The 19,700-nt window shown below is 44.2% G+C and overlaps 1 protein-coding gene across 1 annotated transcript in view; it reads right to left on the bottom strand.

The window, feature by feature from the left end:
• LOC121289533 (alpha-centractin) overlaps window positions 1–16,386 on the bottom strand; it is a 67,633-nt gene extending 51,247 nt beyond the window's left edge. Inside the window, exon 1 of the mRNA XM_041209030.1 lies at window positions 16,265–16,386. Within this exon, the coding sequence (XP_041064964.1) occupies window positions 16,265–16,375 (111 nt within the window). The 5' untranslated portion in view covers window positions 16,376–16,386. The remainder of the gene's footprint in view (window positions 1–16,264) is intronic.
• Between the last annotated feature and the right edge of the window lie 3,314 nt (window positions 16,387–19,700).

The following is a 19,700-nucleotide window of genomic DNA, read 5'->3' as shown; positions in this document are numbered from 1 at the left end:
ATTTCGATCTTTTTTCCCACACCGTCCCCTCCCCCCACCCCCCTAGGGCCTCTGACACTTGCTCATTCTGCTTTCTAATCTTAATGTCACCATTAGCACCTCCTTTAGCCAGTATCACTACCATCAACACCCCTTCGGCCTTTTGTTTATGATATCTTTTACAATCTCTCTTTTGCCTCCACCTATCGCTGGCCTTCTATCCAGCTTCACTTGTCCCACCCCCCTTAAACAGTATATATTTCACCACATTTTTACTTCTCTTTAGTTCTGAAGAAGAGTCATACGGAATCGAAATGTTAAATGTCCACAGATGCTGTCAGATCTGCTAAGTTTTTCCAGCAATTTTTGCTTTTGTTTCAGATTTCCAGCATCCGCAGTATTTTGTTTTAACCCTTGTTAACATCCTAGAACGGAATCCTTTCAGCCATAGGGAGGCAGCTTTGGAGGCGAGAGGGTGAGAACATCACCAATTTGCTAAGTGGGCACTTAATTATTGATAATTAGCTACTCACCATTGCTGGGCCAGTCTCACCCTGCCTCTAACAAGAGCACTCAGAGGTGGGAACGTGCGAGTAGATGACCTGACATGTACATTTCAAAATTTCCTGGGGATCTTCCCGTGTGTGGATGGTTCCCACCCCACTGAAGCTGAAGCCCAGCAGGTGCCTGGAGGTGGCTTCCTGGCAGCAGCCCAGGGGGACCAAGGATGTTTCCTTTAAATCCTCCCCAACTCAGAGCTGTGGGTGCCAGGGAGCTCCCCTTTCCACACTGATGGCCTAGCAACTGTGGTCACAGCTTATTTTTAAGCATTTAAAACTCTTCAGAGAACACCTCCACCTTGAAGTGCGCTCCCGGTACCCCATCTACAGCGGCAGTGGCCACCTCTCCCAGTGCTGGCAGCCACACATAGCCTCTGACGTTCCCATTGGCTGGGGCTCCTGGAGGCAGCCTGTTAATTGGCCACCTTAGTAGATCGTGTAGGTGGAAGGACCTCGTAAACCACCGGAGTCGGGGTATGGAAATGATCCCAGCCAACATTTATAAACAAAGGCAGTGAGATTCCACCTGTACTGAGCCTATGTTGCGCCTTTTCCATTGGTTCTATATTCCACACACAACCAAACTAAGGTCCTGTACTATTTCAATGTTGACTCCTTATTTTGTACTCCATGCCTGAAGATACAAAATCAAAGATTTAATTTCATGGCAATGTAATTTCAAAGCCAATATTTAAACATGATTAATGTTTTGTGAATCCGAGCCTGAGTGGGCACTTGATGGCAATTGTACCTTACAGAATTAATTTTATGGCATGTAATTGGGAATTTTTTTGGAAATCATTGGGGAAAAAAATAAAATTGGGGAGGATACTATTGCTGTTAGGATGTGACAAATAGACATAGATAAGGAAGAAGAAAATTGACAGCCACACCATAAGAGTCTCAACATAAAATTTTATTTTAAACATTTCTTTGTATTCAGCTGACCAGTAAAATCTTGGTCAATGTCGACCACTGCAACAAGGAGTAAGAAATGAGAGGGCAGAATAAAATTAGCCCAACAAAACAGACAATATTAATTTAAAAACAACGAACACATAGGAATGATTTTAAAGCTGTGTTCTCATTTTGGGATTTCAGTCCTGTGGCTTTAATCTCTCACTTATTTCTTGCCCCAGCTTTCTCCTCCTTTTCCTCTCTTGAAGGTGCTGATTCATGATATCCCACACATGCCATGGGCCTCACCTACTTTAATCAAACAGCCATTGTTCACAGCAAGCCGTCTCAGGGAGTGCTGGGATGTTATTTGATAGTAAGGACATCAGAGCCAAGCTGATATAAACAAAAAACTGCGGATGCTGGAAATCCAAAACAAAAACAGAATTACCTGGAAAAACTCAGCAGCTCTGGCAGCATCGGCGGAGAAGAAAAGAGTTGACGTTTCAAGTCCTCATGACCCTTCGACAGAACTTGAGTTTGAGTCCAAGAAAGAGTTGAAATATAAGCTGGTTTAAGGTGTGTGTGTGGGGGGCGGAGAGAGAGAGAGAGAGGTGGAGGGGGGGGTGTGGTTGTAGGGACAAACAAGCAGTGATAGAAGCAGATCATCAAAAGATGTCAACAACAATAGTACAAAAGAACACATAGGTGTTAAAGTTAAAGTTGGTGATATTATCTAAACGAATGTGCTAATTAAGAATGGATGGTAGGGCACTCAAGGTATAGCTCTAGTGGGGGTGTTTTTTTTTTTAAAAATAATGGAAATAGGTGGGAAAAGGATACTCCTCAACCCCCTCCTATGGCACCACCCCATGCCCATGCAAAAGATGCAACACCTGCCCCTTCACTTCCTCTCTCCTCACTGTTCAAGGACCCAAACACTCCTTTCAAGTGAAGCAGCATTTCACTTGCATTTCCCCCAACTTAGTCTACTGCGTTCGTTGCTCCCAATGTGGTCTCCTCTACACTGGAGAGACCAAACGTAAACTGGGCGACCGCTTTGCGGAACACCTGCGGTCTGTCCGCAAGAATGACCCAAACCTCCCTGTCGCTTGCCATTTTAACACTCCACCCTGCTCTCTTGCCCACATGTCTGTCCTTGGCTTGCTGCATTGTTCCAGTGAAGCCCAACGCAAACTGGAGGAACAACACCTCATCTTCCGACTAGGCACTTTACAGCCTTCCGGACTGAATATTGAGTTCAACAACTTTAGGTCGTGAGCTCCCTCCCCCATCCCCACCCCCTTTCTGTTTCCCCCTTCCTTTTTTTTTCCAATAAACTTTAAAGATTTTCCTTTTCCCACCTATTTCCATTATTTTTTTAAAAAACACTCCCACTAGAGATATACCTTGAGTGCCCTACCATCCATTCTTAATTAGCACATTCGTTTAGATAATATCACCAACTTTAACTTTAACACCTATGTGTTCTTTTGTACTATTGTTGTTGACATCTTTTGATGATCTGCTTCTATCACTGCTTGTTTGTCCCTACAACCACACCACACCCCCACCTCTCTCTCTCTCTCTATCTCTCCGCCCCCCACACACACACACCTTAAACCAGCTTATATTTCAACTCTTTCTTGGACTCGAACTCAAGTTCTGTCGAAGGGTCATGAGGACTCGGAACGTCAACTCTTTTCTTCTCCGCCGATGCTGCCAGACCTGCTGAGTTTTTCTAGGTAATTCTGTTTTTGTTTTTGTTTTGGATTTCCAGCATCCGCAGTTTTTTTGTTTTTATCTTTGTCTTTACACAATGCTGATTGCATCAGCAGATAACAATCATAAAGGGCAATAACAGTTTTCCCTCCCAGCACTAGTGTGTTATGGCCAATTTCACACCTCGACTGCTCTCTGGCGCCGATCAGAAAATGCAGCACCAACTAGGACAGGATTTTCCCCACAGACTTCAAGACTCTAACAGCAGGATCAAATGGGAATCAGAAACATATGCCGTGAAAGAAACGGTCACCTTTTTTTTCCATTCATTCGCAGGATGTGGGCTTCGCTGGCTGGGCCAGCATTTGTTGCCCATCCCCAATTGCCCTTGAGGTGGTGAACCGTCTTCTTGAACCGCTGCAGTCCATGTAGATATACTCACAGTGCTGTTAGGAAGGGAGATCCAGGATTTTGACCCAGCAACAGTGTTTCAAGTCAGGATGAAGTGCAGCTTGGTGGGGAATTTACTCTGCTGTCACTCTGCTGCCCTTGTCCTTGTTGGTAGAAGACATTGGAAGATTCTATCAAAAAAGGCTTGGTGAATTGCTATAGTGCATCTTGGCAGCAGTGTGTACTGTTTATCGGTGTTGGAGGAGGGAGCGAATGGTTAAGGTAGTGGATGGGGTGCCACTCAAGTGGACTGCTTTGTGTCAAGCTTCTTGAGTGTTGTTGGAACTACACTCATCCAGGCAAGTGGGATGTATTCCATCACAATCCTTGCACTTTGTAGATGCAGAACAAGCCTTTGGGAGTCAGGAGGTGTGTTAATCTCCACAGAATTCCCAGCCTCTAACCTGCTCTTGTTGCCACAGTATTTATATGGCTGGTCCAGTTCAGATTCAGGTCAATGGTAACCACCAGGATGTTGATGGTGGGGGATTCAGCGTAATGCCATTGAATGTCATGGGGAGATTGTTAGATTCTCTCTTGCTGGAGATAGTCAGTGCCTGGCACTTGTGTTCCACAAATGTTACTTGCCACTTATCAGCCCTGGCCTGAATACTGTCCAGGTCTTGTTGCATATGGAAACAGACTGTTTCAGTATCTGAGGAGTTGCAAATGGTACTGAACATTGTGCAATCATCAGTGAACATCCCCACTTCTGACCTTATGATGGAGGGAAGTTCATTGATTAAGCAGCTAAAGATGGTTGGGCCGAGGACACTATCCTGAGGAACTCTTGCAACGGTATCCTGGAACTGAGATGATTGACCTCCAACAACCACAACCATCTTCCTTTGTGCTAGGTATGACTCCAACCAGTAGAGAGAGTTTTCCCCCTGATTCCCATTGGCTTCAGTTTTGCTAAGGCTTCTTGATGCCACATTTGGTCAAATGTGGCCTAAATGTCAAGGGTAGTCACTCTCACCTCACCTATCGAGCTCCGCTCTTTTGTTTAGATCAAGGCTGTAATGAGGTCAGAGGCTGAGTGGCACAGGTGGAATCCAAACTGAGCATCAGTGTGTAGGTTATTGCTGAGCAAGTGCTGCTTTATAGCACTGTCAACGACACCTTCCATCACTTTACTGATGATCAAGAATAAACTGATGGGGCAGCAATTGGCCAGGTTGGATTTGTCCTGCTTTTTATGGACAGGACACACCTGGGTAATTTTCAACATTGCCGGGTAGGTGCCAGTGTTATAGCAGTACTGGAACAATGCGGCTAGGGGTTCGGCTAGTTCTGGAGCACAAGTCTTCAGAAATATTGCCAGATTGCTGTCAGGGCCCATAGCCTTTGCAGTATCCAATGCTTTCAGCCATTTCTTGTATATCACATGGATTGAATCAAATTGGCTGAAAACTGGCATCTGTGATGTTAGGCACCTCAGGAGGAGGGAGAGATAGATCATTCACCCGGTATTTTCGACTGAAAATAGTGCAACTACTTCAGCCTTGTCTTTTGAACTGAAGTGCTAGCCTCCCCCATCATTGAGGATGGCGTTATTTGTGGAGCCTCCTCCTCCTGTTAGTTGTTTAACTGTCCACCCCAATTCACGACTGGGGCAGGACTGCAGAGCTCAAATGTGATCCGTTGGTTGCGGGATCACTTGGCTCAGTCTATCACTTGCTGCTTCCACATTTTGGTATGCAAGTAGTCCTGTGTCGTAGCTTCTCCAGGTTGACACCTCATTTTTAGTATGCCTGGTGCTGCTCCTGGCATGCCCTCCTGCACACTTCTTTGAACCAGGGCTGATCCCCTAGCTTGATGGTAATGGTACGGGGGGGGGGGGAATATGCCTGGCCATGGAGTTACAGATTATGATTGTATACAATTCTGCTGCTGTTGATGATCCACAGCACCTCATGGATACCCAGTCTTGAGTTACTAGACCTGTTCAAAATCTATCCCATTTAGCACGGTGGTAGAGCCACATCACATGATGGAGGGTATCCTCAATGTGAAGGCAGGACTTGGTCTCCACAAGGGCTGTTCAATGGTCACTCCTACCAATACCATCATGAACAGATGCATGTGTGACAGGTAGATTGGTGAGGACAAGGTCAAGTAGGTTTTTCACCCTTGTTGGTTCCTTCATCACATGCTGCAGACCCAGCCTAGCAGCTATGTCTTTCAAGACTCAGCCAGCTCAATAAGTAGTGGTGGTGCTACCAAGCCACTTTTGTTGATGGACATTGAAGTCCACCACCCGGAGTACATCCAGTGCCTTTGATACCTTCAATACTTCTTCCGGCTGGTGTTCAACTATGAGGAGGGTGGGGGGGGGGGGGTAAGTGGTGTCCAGCTGGAGCTTTCCTTTCCTATGTTTGATCTGATGCCATGAGACTTCATGAGGTCTGAAGTCAACTCTGAGGGCAAATCTTTTCCAACTGTATACCACTGTGCCGTCATTTCTGGTGGATATGTCCTGCCGGTGGGACAAGATGTATTCAGGGATGATGATGGTGATGTCTGGGACATAGTCATACTCACAGAATCATACCTTACAGACAAGAGTCAGGCTGTTGCTTGAATAGTCTGTGGGACAACTCTCAATTTTGGCACCATCCCCTAGATGTTAGTAAGGAGGACTTTCAGGGTTGACAGGGTTGGATTTGCGTTGTCATTTCTGGTGTTTGGGTCAATGCCTAATGGTCCAGTTTCGTTCCTTTTAGATTTTGCAGCGGTTTGAGTGGCTTACTAGGGCATTTCAGAGGGCATTTAAAAGTCAACTACATTGCCGTGGATCTGGAGTCACATGTAGGTCAGACAAATTTCCTTCCCTAAAGGACATTAGTTTTTTTTTATTCATTCAAGGGATATGGGCTTCATTGGCTGGGCCAGCATTTATAGCCCGTCCCTAGTTGCCCTTGAGAAGGTGGTGGTGAGCTGCCTTCTTGAACCACTGCAGTCCATGTGGAATAGGTACACCCACAGTACTGTTAGGAAGGGAGTTCCAGGATTTTGACCCAGCAACAGTGAAGGAATGGTGATATATTTCCAAGTCAGGATGGTGAGTGGTTCAGAGGGGAACTTCCAGGTGGTGGTATTCCCACCCATCTGCTGCCTTTGTCCTTCAGGAGGTGAGTTACTCATTGCACAATTCCTAGCCTTTGACTTGATCTTGTAGCCTCAGTATTTATATAGCTAGTCCAGTTCAGTTTATGGTCAATAGTAACTCCCAGGTTGTTGATAGTGTGGGATTCAGTGATGGTAATGCCATTGAACATCAAGGGGCGATGATTTGATTCTCTCTTGTTGCAGATGACATTTGTGGCGCGAATGATCCTTCCCACTTGTCAGCCCAAGCCTGGATATTGTCCAGGTCTTGCCGCATTTGGACATGGACTGCTTCAGTATCTGAAGAGTTGCGAATGGTGCTGAACATTGTGCAATCATCAGTGAACATCCCCACTTCTGACCATATGATGGAAGGAAGGTCATTGATGAAGCAGCTGAAGATGGTTGGACTGAGGACACTATGCTGAGGAACTCCTGCAGTGATGTCCTGGAGCTGAGATAACTGACCTCCAACAACCACAACCATCTTCCTTTGTGCTGTGTATGACTCCAACTAGCAGAGAGTTTTCCCCCGATTCCCATTGACTCCAGTTTTGCTAGGGCTCCTTGATGCCACACATGGTCAAATGCCTCCTTGATGTCAAGGGCAGTCACACTCACCTCACCTCACCTCAGGAGTTCAACTCGTTTGTCCATGTTTCAACAAAGGCCGCAATGAGGTAAGGAGCTCAGTGGAAATGATGAAACCCAACTGGGCATCAGTGAGCAAGTTATTGCTAAGCAAGTGTCGTTTGGTAGCACTGTTGATAACCCCTTCCATTAGTTTACTGATAATGGAGAGTAGACTGATGGGGCAGTAATTAGCCGGTTAGATTTGTCCTGCTTTGTTTGTACAGGGCATATCTGGGCAATTTTCCACATAGCCAGGTAGATGCCAGTGTTGTAGCTGTACTGGAACAGCTTGGCTAGGGGTGCGGCAAGTTCTGGAGCACAAGTCTTCAGTACTATTGCCGGAATATTGTCGGGCCCATAGCGTTTGCAGTATCCAGTGCCTTCAGCCGTTTCTTGATATCACGTGGAGCGAATCGAATTGGCTGAAGACTGCCATCTGTGATACTGGGACCTCCAAAGGAGGTCGAGATGGATCATCCACTTGGCACTTCTGGCGGAAGATTGTAGCAAATGCTTCAGCCTTATCTTTTGCACTGATATGCTGAGCTCCTCCATCATTGAGGATGCAGATATTTGTGGAGCCTCCTCCTCCAGTGAGTTGTTCAATTGTCCACTGCCATTCATGACTGGGTGTGGCAGGACTGCAGAGCTTAGATCTGATCCGTTGGTTGTGGGATTGCTTAGCTCTGCCTATCACTTGCTGTTCATGCTGTTTGGCATGCAAGTAGTCCTGTGTTATAGCTTCACCAGGTTGACACCTCATTTTGTTCAGGTATGCCTGGTGCTGCTCCTGGCATGCCCTTCTGCACTCTTCATTGAACCAGGGTTGATTCCCTGGCTTGATGGTTATGGTAAAGTGGGGGATATGCCAGGCCATGAGGTTACAGAATGTGTTTGAGTACAATTCTGCAGCTGCTGATGGACTACAGTGCCTCATGGATGCCCAGTCTTGAGTTGCTAGATCTGTTCGAAATCTATCCCATTTAGCACAGTGGTAGTGCCACTCAACACAATGGAGGGTATCCTCAACATGAAGGTGGGACTTTGTCTCCACAACGACTGTGCGGTGGTCACTCCTACTGATAATCTCACGGATAGATGCATCTGCAGCAGGCAAGTTGGTGAGGATGAGGTCAAGTATGTTTTTCCCTCTTGTTGGTTCCCTCACCACCTTCTGCAAACCCAGTCTAGCAGCTACGTCCTTTAGGTCTCAGCCAGTTCGGTCAGTAGTGGTGCTACCAAGCTGCTCTTGGTGATGGACATTGATGCACCCCACCCAGAGCACATTCTATGCCCTTGCCACCTTCAGTGCTTCCTCCAACTGGTGTTCAACATGGAAGAGCACTGATTTGTGAGCTGAGGGAGGGGGGTACATGGTAATCAGCAGGAGGTTACCTTGCCCATGTTTGACCTGATGCTATGGGACGTCATGGGGTCCGGAGTCAATGTTGAGGACTCCTAGGGCAACTTCCTCCTGACTGTATACCACGGCAACAAATTCATAGTCACCTTCGCTGAGACTAGTTTTTTAATTCCAGATTTTTTAAATAGAATTTAGGGATTTGAACCTGTATCCCCCAGAGCATCAGCCTGGGCCTCTAGATTACTAATCCAGTGACTTTACCACTACACCACCAGCACCCCAGCAGTGGTTTACCCCAAATTAGCCAACTGGTGACCAGAGGATGAGCTTGCTGTCCAATTAAGGACAAAGGGAGGGCTCTCAAAGTTGGAGACCATTTGGGGTCCCGCAGCACTGAAAAAGCAGCAGGTGGCCTTTTCAGGTCAGAGAGGTAGAGCTTCAAGAGGTGGTGCTTCAAGATGGAGGCGCCCTCTCTCCAACTTTTTAACTTTTAAATAAAAAATAGTTAACAGCGGGCCACTATTGTGAAGGAAACCCCTCCACAGAGCAGTCTGCAGCTGCAACTGAAGCCAGGCAGGCAGGGAGGGCCACAAAGCCTGCCTAGAGTGTTAGCTCCCCACCCTGGTCTGCCAGAGGGAGACCTCCAGGCAGCCAGCCTATCCCCAACACCTCAGGTGGCATGAAGGCTACCTGGAAAATCCCAGTCAGCCTCAGACAATAGGCCTTAATAGGCCTTGCAGAGCCCTCAATTGGACACCAATTACTTGCAGGTAGGTAGTCCAGCGCCTTCCCATCCTGCCTCCAGGAAAATGGCCTGGGGGTGGCATGGAGTCAGCAAACTTACATGCAGGCCAATGAGCAGACCAGCTGGAGCAGCGAGTTTCCATGCCATCCACCTCCAACAGGACCTAAGGATCAACACCTAGGGATCAAAATTGGTATTTTCCTAAGAGCGGTTCAATATCACAGCAGGCTGTATATTTACTCATTGAATGCAGCCCTGCAGAAGGAAGAGGTTTAAGTAGCACTTTTCATGATGCCGGTTCACAACCAATAAAGTAGCTTTGAAGTGTAGTCACTATTGTACTGTAGGGAAACGTACCAGTCAAACCATGTAAATACCATGAGACTAATGAGCGTAATGACCAGATAATCTGTTTTAATGATGCTGGTTGTGAGATAAATGTTGGCCAAGACACAGAAAACTTCCTTGTTCTTCAAATAGTACAATGGGATTCTTTTCATCCACCTAAGAAGGCCGATGGGCCTAGGTCCCTCTGAGAGACAGCATCTCCTGTACTGCAGCACTCCCTCAGTACTGCAGTGAATTGTCATCCTGGATTATGTGTTTAGGTCCTGATGTGGAGCTTGAAACCACAACCTTCTGACTCAGAAGTAAGAATACTGCCACCAAGCCAAGATTGGCAGCTTTGGTGCGAGTCAGAAGATCATGGGTTGAAGTGATCCCATCTGTCCACTCACTCCAGAATTTAAGCATATAATCTAAGGCTGCACTTCAGCACAGTACAGCATAATTGGAGGTATTGTCTCTTGGGTGAGACATTAAACTGAGGCCCTTTCTACTATTAAGATGTACATATAAGTTTCCATATTACTGCTCAAAGAGGAACAAGGTGATCCGCTGGTGTTAGCCAGCAATTCTCCATCTACAATCATCAAAAACAAAATCACCTCATTTGCTGTTTGTGAGGCTTTGCTGATCACAAATTGGCTGCTACATTTTAATACATAATACTGGTGACTCCACTTCAAAACAAATTCATTTGGTGTGTTTGAGACAACTTGAGGATGACACTTGAACTCCACCATCAAACAGAGCCTTGTCATCATGCACATTCCAATTTTCTATATGAAAACAAAACAAACTGCGGATGCTGGAAATCCAAAACAAAAACAGAATTACCTGGAAAAACTCAGCAGGTCTGGCAGCATCGCGGAGAAGAAAAGAGTTGACGTTTCGAGTCCTCATGACCCTTCGACAGAACTCGAGTTCGAGTCCAAGAAAGAGTTGAAATATAAGCTGGTTTAAGGTGTGTGTGTGGAGGGCGGAGAGATAGCCTATCTCTCCGCCCCCCACACACACACCTTAAACCAGCTTATATTTCAACTCTTTCTTGGACTCGAACTCGAGTTCTGTCGAAGGGTCATGAGGACTCGAAACGTCAACTCTTTTCTTCTCCGCCGATGCTGCCAGACCTGCTGAGTTTTTCCAGGTAATTCGGTTTTTGTTTCCAATTTTCTATATGATTGCTTTGATCTTAACATTTTTTGGTAGAGGCGGCAACAAGGATTTTTGTGAATCTTCATAATTTTGTGAAAGAAATAATAAACCCTGGGACTATCTCTAGTTATGTTTTCATTATCTAGTGTCAATGAATTTAGAGAAAGTACTGGGTGACTGTTGGTCAGCTCACAGACCATAAGAATTCTTTGCAAATGTATTTCAGCCTCACTCCAGTTCTTAGCAGGTTGGCACCTACAGCACTTAGCTGACCATAAATGATCAATCCCATTCAGAGAAACTAAAGATGCAAGAAGATGGGGGGGGGGGGGGAAAGCTGATGCTGGTGCATACATGGTCTTCTGAAATTTAGGGTAAACTACATTGTTGGGGCAGTGCTAAACCTAACCTGGGAGTATTAATGATGATATTTCTGGGTAACAAAACAAGGCATTATTTCAATGAACTGTTCCATCTATGTTTCTATTACCAGCAGTAGAAGTGCTGTTTTATGATTCTGCTACTAATTAAAGTATATTATGCAATTTCAAAAACCAATTAGCTCAAACAAAACAACATTCTTTATATATGAGCAAAGTCAGCAATTTACTGTAGGTGGGGTGCAAATTTGGTACGGTATGCCCCTCCCAAACTACAACCTAACCCTGTTCCCTAAGGGTGGTACAAATACAGACATAATCGATTTCATAGTGACTTAGTAGTTCTAGCTGAACTGCAGGCTCGATCTTAGTTTACTATATGATCTATATGAATTGGAACACGTTGTACAGACTTTAAAAAAAAATGAAACAGATGAGGGAAACAGAATAGTGACATCTTAGCGCAGAAGGTCATTCATTCCCTTGAGCTTGTGTTGACGCACAAGCCATCTACTCTCATGCTAAGGGGAGAAATTCATTTATATAGCTAGTGTCACTACACAGACTTATTGCCCAGAGACAGGCAGTCCTGCTTGCTCTTACCCACAGCATTCTTCATTGATATAATTGCAAAACATTGCATGAGCCATGAGGGTAGCAGCCCACAGCATACCTGCTCCTGAGGAATCAACACAGTATGCCTAGCACTGCCACACAAATTTCTTCTCCTGTATTTATAATCTTTCTTCATAACCTGTATAATTTATAAGAATGAGAGGTGCTCTCATTAAAACAAGATTCTGACAGGGCTTGACAGGGTAGATGCTGAGAGGCTATTTCCCTTGCTGAAGTGTCCAGAACTAGGGGGCATAATTTCAGGGTAAGAGGTCAGGGGCCATTTAGGACTGAGATGAAGAGAAATTCCTTTACTGAAAGGATTGTGAATCTTTAGAATTCTCCACGTTGGAAAGCTTTGGATGCTCAGTCGTTACGTATATTCAAGGCTGAGATTGATAGATTTTTGAATTCTTGTGGTATCTAGAGATATGGGGGTTGGGTGGGAAATGGAGTTGAAGTCGAAGGCCAGTCATGATCTTACTGAATGGCAGAGAAGGCTCAAGGGACTGGTTGACTTACTCGTGCTCATCTTTCTTATGTCTACGTTGGTACAAATACCAAGTTTATAAGGCTGCTATGTTCAGGACTGTCTCTTTAATTTAAGGTGAAATAGAGGAATGAAGGGGATCAAGTGCCCTGCTCTGAATCCTGCCTGATAACAAGCTTGATGGCTTGGTTGTTAAAGGTTAAAGGGGTGGGGGAACCAGGTTATTTCACTGGGGAGAATGTGGAGTATGTTCACATCTCTAGACAATGGCAAAAAACATCTGCGCTAGCTGTGGGTAGACTGTTAGTCTTCAGGTCTTGCAAGGTTATATTAAGAATGTCAGGTTTTATAAATGGCTATACTTTAAACCATATATTTAATTCCATGATAGAATGGAGTTGGGGGTCTAGAGAATAACTAATTAGCATTTCTACCTGGATACAAGGCCCATATGATTCACACTACTATGGAGATAAGCTTTGAGAGGTAACAGTCCATAGTAAGTAACTGTAATATCAGCTTTCAGGGTTATCTAAGATACCCTTGAATCTGACAGAAACAAGTCAGTGTGCAAAAATCTGAAGGAAAGGGAGAGCAAAGAGATAGGGGCAGCCAGTCCTGCACCTGAATCTGAGAAAATGCTGATTCTATTATTCACCACGCTGAAGGTTGGTGGGAACTCATGCTCAGATTGAAGAGACCGATTCATGAGGATTTAAACGAGGCTGGAACATTTGTCTAGAGAGAAGTAACAGGGTAACCCTCACTGTGAAAGTCTGTCCTGCGATAAGAAGTTACCTGGCTGGGAAGGGCAAAAAGAAGCAGGCCATCGGGAGCAGAGAATAGCTTTTGATTGGTTCTGGGAGAATACAGTGCCCACTTAAAGGATAGTAAAGTATAAGCCTGGTGTGGGATTGTCGGTCATGTTAAAAGTCACATGGGGGAGCCTATCTCTAATTTAAAATACAAGTTGTCTGCTAAATAGTAGCTTGTCAATGTTGTTTTTAGTTTGTTTGTTACAGTAAAAATCTTAAACTTGAAATCTTGTTTTGTGATCTTCTCAGGCACTGGAATTAAAAGTTATAGGTCTCTGCCAGCATCATAACAACACTCAAAAGAAACTAAGTAGTACAGTGATTTTCACAAATTTTTGTTTTGCCTTCATAGCATGAAAATCTGTTCCCTCTGCAGTTTGTAATGGTCCCATCTGAAGGATTTGGTCAATATCAAATAAATTCCTACTGATTGCGAGTACACAGCAGAAAACAACCTCAAATATTAAAACAAACTGTCAATTTCATACTGAGAATCCACAAAGTTACTGTGAAACTAAATAAAAACCCCACTGCTGCTAAATGCATTTTCCACCAACATACAGCAGGACTGCAAGATGCTCACAAATATTGATACAGCTGACAGTCTCAATTTGATTAAAAAAACCTAAAATTCATTTTTAGTATATGAACATTTTGAGAATAAGGCTTGGTTGATAAAGGGCAATTAATATTCACCTCACACAAAGGCCAGGCAATGATCATCTCCAAACAGACAGAGTCTAAGCACCTTTGCTTGACATTCAATGACATTACCATCTGCTCCTGGTATGCTGTGCTACATTCCTCACTGAACCAGAGTTGGTCCCCTGGCTTGATGGTAATAGTAGAGTGAGGACATGCTGGGCCATGAGGTTATGGGTTCTGGTTGAATACAATTTTGTTGCTACCAATGGATGCAGCATTGGGTGATGGATGCCACATTGGATGATGGATGCCCAGTTTCGAGCTGCTGGATCTGTTCTGAATCCATCCCATTTAGCATTTTAGTAGTGTCACATAACATGATGGAGCGTTTCCTCAATGTGAAGTCTCTACAGGGACTGTGCAGTGGTCACAATACTGTCAGGGACAGATGCATCTACAGCATGTAGCCTAGTGAGGACAAGGTCAAGTAGGCTTTTTTCTCTTGTTGGTTCTCTCACCACTTGCTGCTGGCTCAGTCTGGCAGCTATGTCCTTCAGGACATGGCCATCTCAGTCAGTAATGGAGCTACCGAGCCATTCATTGATAGACATTGAAGTCCCTTATGGAGAGCACATTCTTCCAAGTGGTGTTCATGGTTATTAAAAACAAAAAACTGCGGATGCTGGAAATCCAAAACAAAAACAGAATTACCTGGAAAAACTCAGCAGGTCTGGCAGCATCGGCGGAGAAGAAAATGGTGAACACGTTCATTTGCTGAGGAAGGGGGCAGTAGGTGGTAACCAACAGAAGGGTTCCTTGTTCCGGTTTGACCTCATACTATAATACCTCATGAGATTTAGTCAAAGTATTCTAATCCCTTCAGACTGTAGACCACTATACCGCTGGTGGGTCAGTCCTGTCAGATGGTGATGGAGAAGTCAGTGACATTGGTTGTAAGGTATGATTCAGTGAGTATGGCTACATTAGGCTGTTGCTTCCCTTTGGTGGCTGAGTGGCCTGTCTGCTATTTGACTTTTCTGTAGCTGTTTGATACAACTGAGTAGCTTAGTAAGCCATCAGAGGGCAGTTAAGAGTCATCCAATTTGCTGTGGATCTGGAGTCACATATGAGCCCCAAGACCACGTAAGGATGGCCAATTTCCTTCCTGCAGGACATTATTGAACCAGATTGGTTTTTACAACAAACCAGTCATGCTCATCATTACTGAGACATGCTTATTATTCCAGATTTATTAATTAATTGAATTTAAATTCCAAAGCAACCACCTTTGGATTTAAACACATCTCCCTATTCGCCTGGGCCTCTGGATTACTAAAATAAAAGCAAAATACTGTGGATACTGGAAATCTGAAATAAAAACAGAAAACGCTGGAAAAACTCAGCAGGTCTGGCAGCATCTGTGGAGAGTGAAACAGAGTTAATATTTTGAATCCTCTGCCAGACCTGCTGAGTTTTTCCAGCATTTTCTGTTCTTTTTATCCTCTGGTTACTAGTTCAGTAAATACCACTTCAGTAGATACCACTATGCTATCATTGCCATGGTCATTAACACACTGCTGTTTGTGGGAGCTTGCTGCGCCTCAATTTGCTGTCACATTTCCTACAACAGGGACTGAGCTTCAAAAAGTACTATATTGGCTGTAATGCGGTCAGGGGCGTCCTATGGTCGTGACAGACGCTACGCAAAATTCTTCTTTCTCTACAAGATCTTCTGTGCTTCAATGTCAAAAGGAGCATTTTGAGTGAATCTTGTTTTTACTGATCATCCTCCCATTCTGACGAGCTTCCAAGCAGTCGGTCAAACCGGAAGCAATCCTCTCGCGCCGTGAATGACAGCAGCCTGGGCCAATCAGGCCGGGAGCGGTGACGTCACTGCCGACATTCAGCCAATCAACGCCGGCCCGGAAGGGAGGGGGGCGGGGACGGCGAGCCGCTCAGCAATATAAAGCCAGGCCAGGGCAGTAGGCCTCAGGCTTCCATTCTTCCCTCCCGCAAGCGGACAGGGAGGTGGTGGTGGTGGTGGCGGCGGTGGCGGTGGCAAGTCCGTTTCAGGGAGGCGCGGTGAACCGGGCCAGCCATCGGTGCAAAGTTAATATTCCGCGAAAGCCGCTGGTCTCAAACGGGGAGCGGGCGCGCGATTTTAAACGGCGGGTTTTAATTCCCTTCAATGAATGGCAGTTGGGGCGCGGCTGCTGCCATGGCAGCGACCGGCAATTCGAAGCGTTATTTTATCCCCTGACTGAATAAATGTCTCTCACGCCGCACTTGATTTTTTTTTTTAACACCCCCGCCCCATGTAAAGCGGTTATAACAAAGAGTGAAGAGCCGGCCGGTTACTCACGTTGTCGATAACCACCGGCTGGTTGGCGATCACATCGTACGACTCCATCCCAGACTCTCGGCAACCTTGCCCAACGCTGCCGGCAACCGCGCATGCGCCACCCTGGACCATTACATCATCAGCACCCCCTGCCTGTCGCAGGCAACTTTGAGGGAGCCTCCCTTTTTTTGTTGCATTGAGTGGAATGTGGTTTACGTGGAATATACGTTTTAAAAATGTCAGGCTTGCATTTATATAGCGCTTTTCACGACCATTGGAGGTGCTTTTTGAAGTTGCTGCAATGTAGGAAACGTGGCAGCCGAATTGCGTGCAGCAAGCTCTCAGAAACAGCAGTGTGATAATGGCCAGATAATATTTTTATGATCTTGAATGATCCTGGCTAAGTATTGGCCAGGACTTCCCCGTTCTTTGAAATTAGCGCCATGGGGACTTTTGAGCCCAGCTGAGAGGCAGACAAGGCCTCTGAATCACAGAATTGTTACCGTGTAGAAAGGCCATTCGGCCCATCGTGTCTGCACCAGCTATGTGAGCATTTTAACTTAGTACCAATCTCCTGACTTTTCCCTATAACCCTGCACATTGTTTCTATTTAAATAATCAGCCAGTGCCATCTTGAATGCCTCAGTTGAACCTGCCAGCACCACACTTCCGGGTCGTACATTCCAAACCCTAACTGTTTTAAACTGAAAAAGTTTTTTTTCACTTTGTATTTGTTCCTTTTGCAAAACATTTCAAAACTGTGCCCTCTAGTTCTCAATCTGTTTATGAGCAGGAACAGTTTCTCCCTATCTATTTTGTCCAGATCCCTTCATGAGTTTGAACACTTCTATCAAATCTCTTCTTAGCCTTCCAAGTTTTGTGTCGTCAGCAAATTTTGAAATTGTCCACAGCACACCAAGATCTAGATACCTGTTTAACATCTGTTCCGAAAGTCAGCACCTTCAACAGTGCAGTGCCCCATTAGTACTGCACTGGTGTATACATCACACAGACGGGCCATTTGGCCTAATTAGTCTGAACTAGTGCTTATTCTCCACTTGAGCTACCTCCTCTTTCATCTACAGAATATCTGCCTTTAAACTTATTTTTTGTATTCCCTTTTCTTTCAAGAACCCATCTAATTTCTTCTTGGATGCATCTAAGCTATTTTCCTGAACCAATTCCTGTGGTAGTGAGAAATTTCTCCTGATTCGCCTCCTAGATTTATCAGTAACTACGTTCTATTTATAGCTCCCAGTTTTGCATTCTGCCACAAGTCCAAACATTCTTTCCATATCAACCCTGTCCAACACATTCATAATTTTAAAGACTCAATCATGTGCTCTCTTTTCTAATGAAAAAAATCCCAACCTCCTCTAATAAAATGTCAAAAGTTTCAATCTTTCCTGATTAGTTATACTTTCAATTCAGGTGCCATCCTTGTAAATCTTATATGTGCTTCCTCTGTACATCTTTGCTAGCAGATATCCATATGCTCATAAACTGCACTTGCTAAATCTATACACTTTTATTTGAATGCAATCTGTTTTGTTGTCTCTCATTCAATATTCAAAAGGTAATTGGATCAAAACTTGAAGATGGAAAAATAATCCAGGGGAAAGGGGAGACGGACTAATTGAAAACCTCTGTCAAAGAGCCTGCATAGGCACAATGGGCCAGATGGCTGCCTCCAGTGCTGCATTAATTCTATGATATATGCTTAAGGGTGCTTCTGATCACACTTTGTCACATTACCTACGCTCATAAATCTCACTCCTTATAGTTCCCAATCTTGACAGTTTTTATTCACTCATCCAAAGCTGTTGACATCAAGCAATTCGGTAAAATTTGAGCTGTTAAATCTGTGGGAAATGCAAAGAATAGCTGTTGTGATCAGCAAGAGTGACATATTTGCAAATTATTTTTTAAAAAACTAGAAAATTGCCTTTGGTGTTGCTGTTAATAAAAATAAATAACTTTTATCTAGAACGTAAAACAATAAAGTTGAGTGGACTTAAAAAACTCTCCCCAGTGCCACATATTTTTCAGAGCTTGCAACTACATGTCAACTGTTTACATGCCAGATTTCCAATCTAAATGTTTACTTAGGCAGTTTTAGTGGTAAATTAAAGTGTGATCAAAAATTGTGACAACATAACCTGTGTGCAAACATAAGATTTTCAATATAATGTGTATACCTGAAGTTGTGTTTATTTTAGTACATGTATTTAAATCAGAGACAATCAGTGATTTCGAAAGGAAATTAAACGGGCACTCGAGGAAAATAAATTTGTAAAGCTCCAGGGATAGAGCAGGTGGAAATGGGACTGACTGGATTACACAATAGAGAGCCGACATGGACTCAATGGGCCAAGTGGCCTCTTTCTGTGTTACAATGCCTGAATAATTCTATAAAACTTCTTACTTAAAACCTTTGCCCAATTTACAAAATTTCAGTTCAAGGCAGGTAATAAAGAAAATTGTAATGTAGCAAAAGCTGCCACATGAATAAGGTTTTAATCTGAACAAAATAGTACATTTAGAGTGCAGCAATAGTGGATCTTTGGCATTGCTGCTTCCTTGGGCTTCCTTGAATCTGGAGAAAATTGGTGTCTTACATCTGTGGCTAGAAACCATATGGAGGGGAGTTCAAGGAGCACGTCAAGCTTAGTTTGAAAAGTCAGCAGGGGATCTGTTGGACTTCTAAGGTACTTTGTAAATTTACACAGAGCTTATTTGGATAAAGACTTTGTTTTGAGAGTTTTGGTGCTCAACAATGAACTGTCAGTATATTCAAAGTTTGCAAGCATGTATTAAACCCTCTGCGGAACTCAAGTTGAAACACAGTCACTTTTGAATCAGATGAGAAAAAGATACATTTTAAAGTATACAGGAACAATCAAAAATAAAAAGTAAAAAAAACTGAAAAGACAAAATAGAAACTGGAAATGCAGAGCAGTTAAATCCAAAATCTGAAAATTACACCCAAAATACCAATCTGAATGTGTCTTTCAGGTTAATTTTGATCCTTAATATATTTTTAGTGTTTTATGTTTTTACTTCATACATCAAACATTCAATGCGATAGTATAGTGGTATTGTTGCTAAACTAATAATCCAGAGACCCAGGTAATGCTCTGGGGACCTGGGTTTGAACCCCGCCATGGCAGATGGTGGAGTTCAAATTCAATAAAATCTGAAAAAGTCTAATGAAGACTATGAAACCATTGTCATAAAATCAAATGTCCCTTTAGGGAAAGTAATCTGTTGTCTGGCCTACATGTGATTCCAGACACCCACAGTTGACTCTTAACTGGCCTAGCAAACCACTACAGAGTCACAAAAAAGGAATGAAACCCACTGGCAGGACAGACCCAGCAGAGATGGTGGCACAGTGGTATACAGTCGGGAGGGAGTTGCCCTGGGATTCCTCAACATCAGCGCTGGACCCTGTGAA

The sequence above is a fragment of the Carcharodon carcharias genome, chromosome 17, assembly GCF_017639515.1.
Source record: "Carcharodon carcharias isolate sCarCar2 chromosome 17, sCarCar2.pri, whole genome shotgun sequence".
Taxonomy (NCBI): Eukaryota; Metazoa; Chordata; class Chondrichthyes; order Lamniformes; family Lamnidae; genus Carcharodon; species Carcharodon carcharias.
This window is presented reverse-complemented; position numbering and strand designations above follow the sequence as displayed.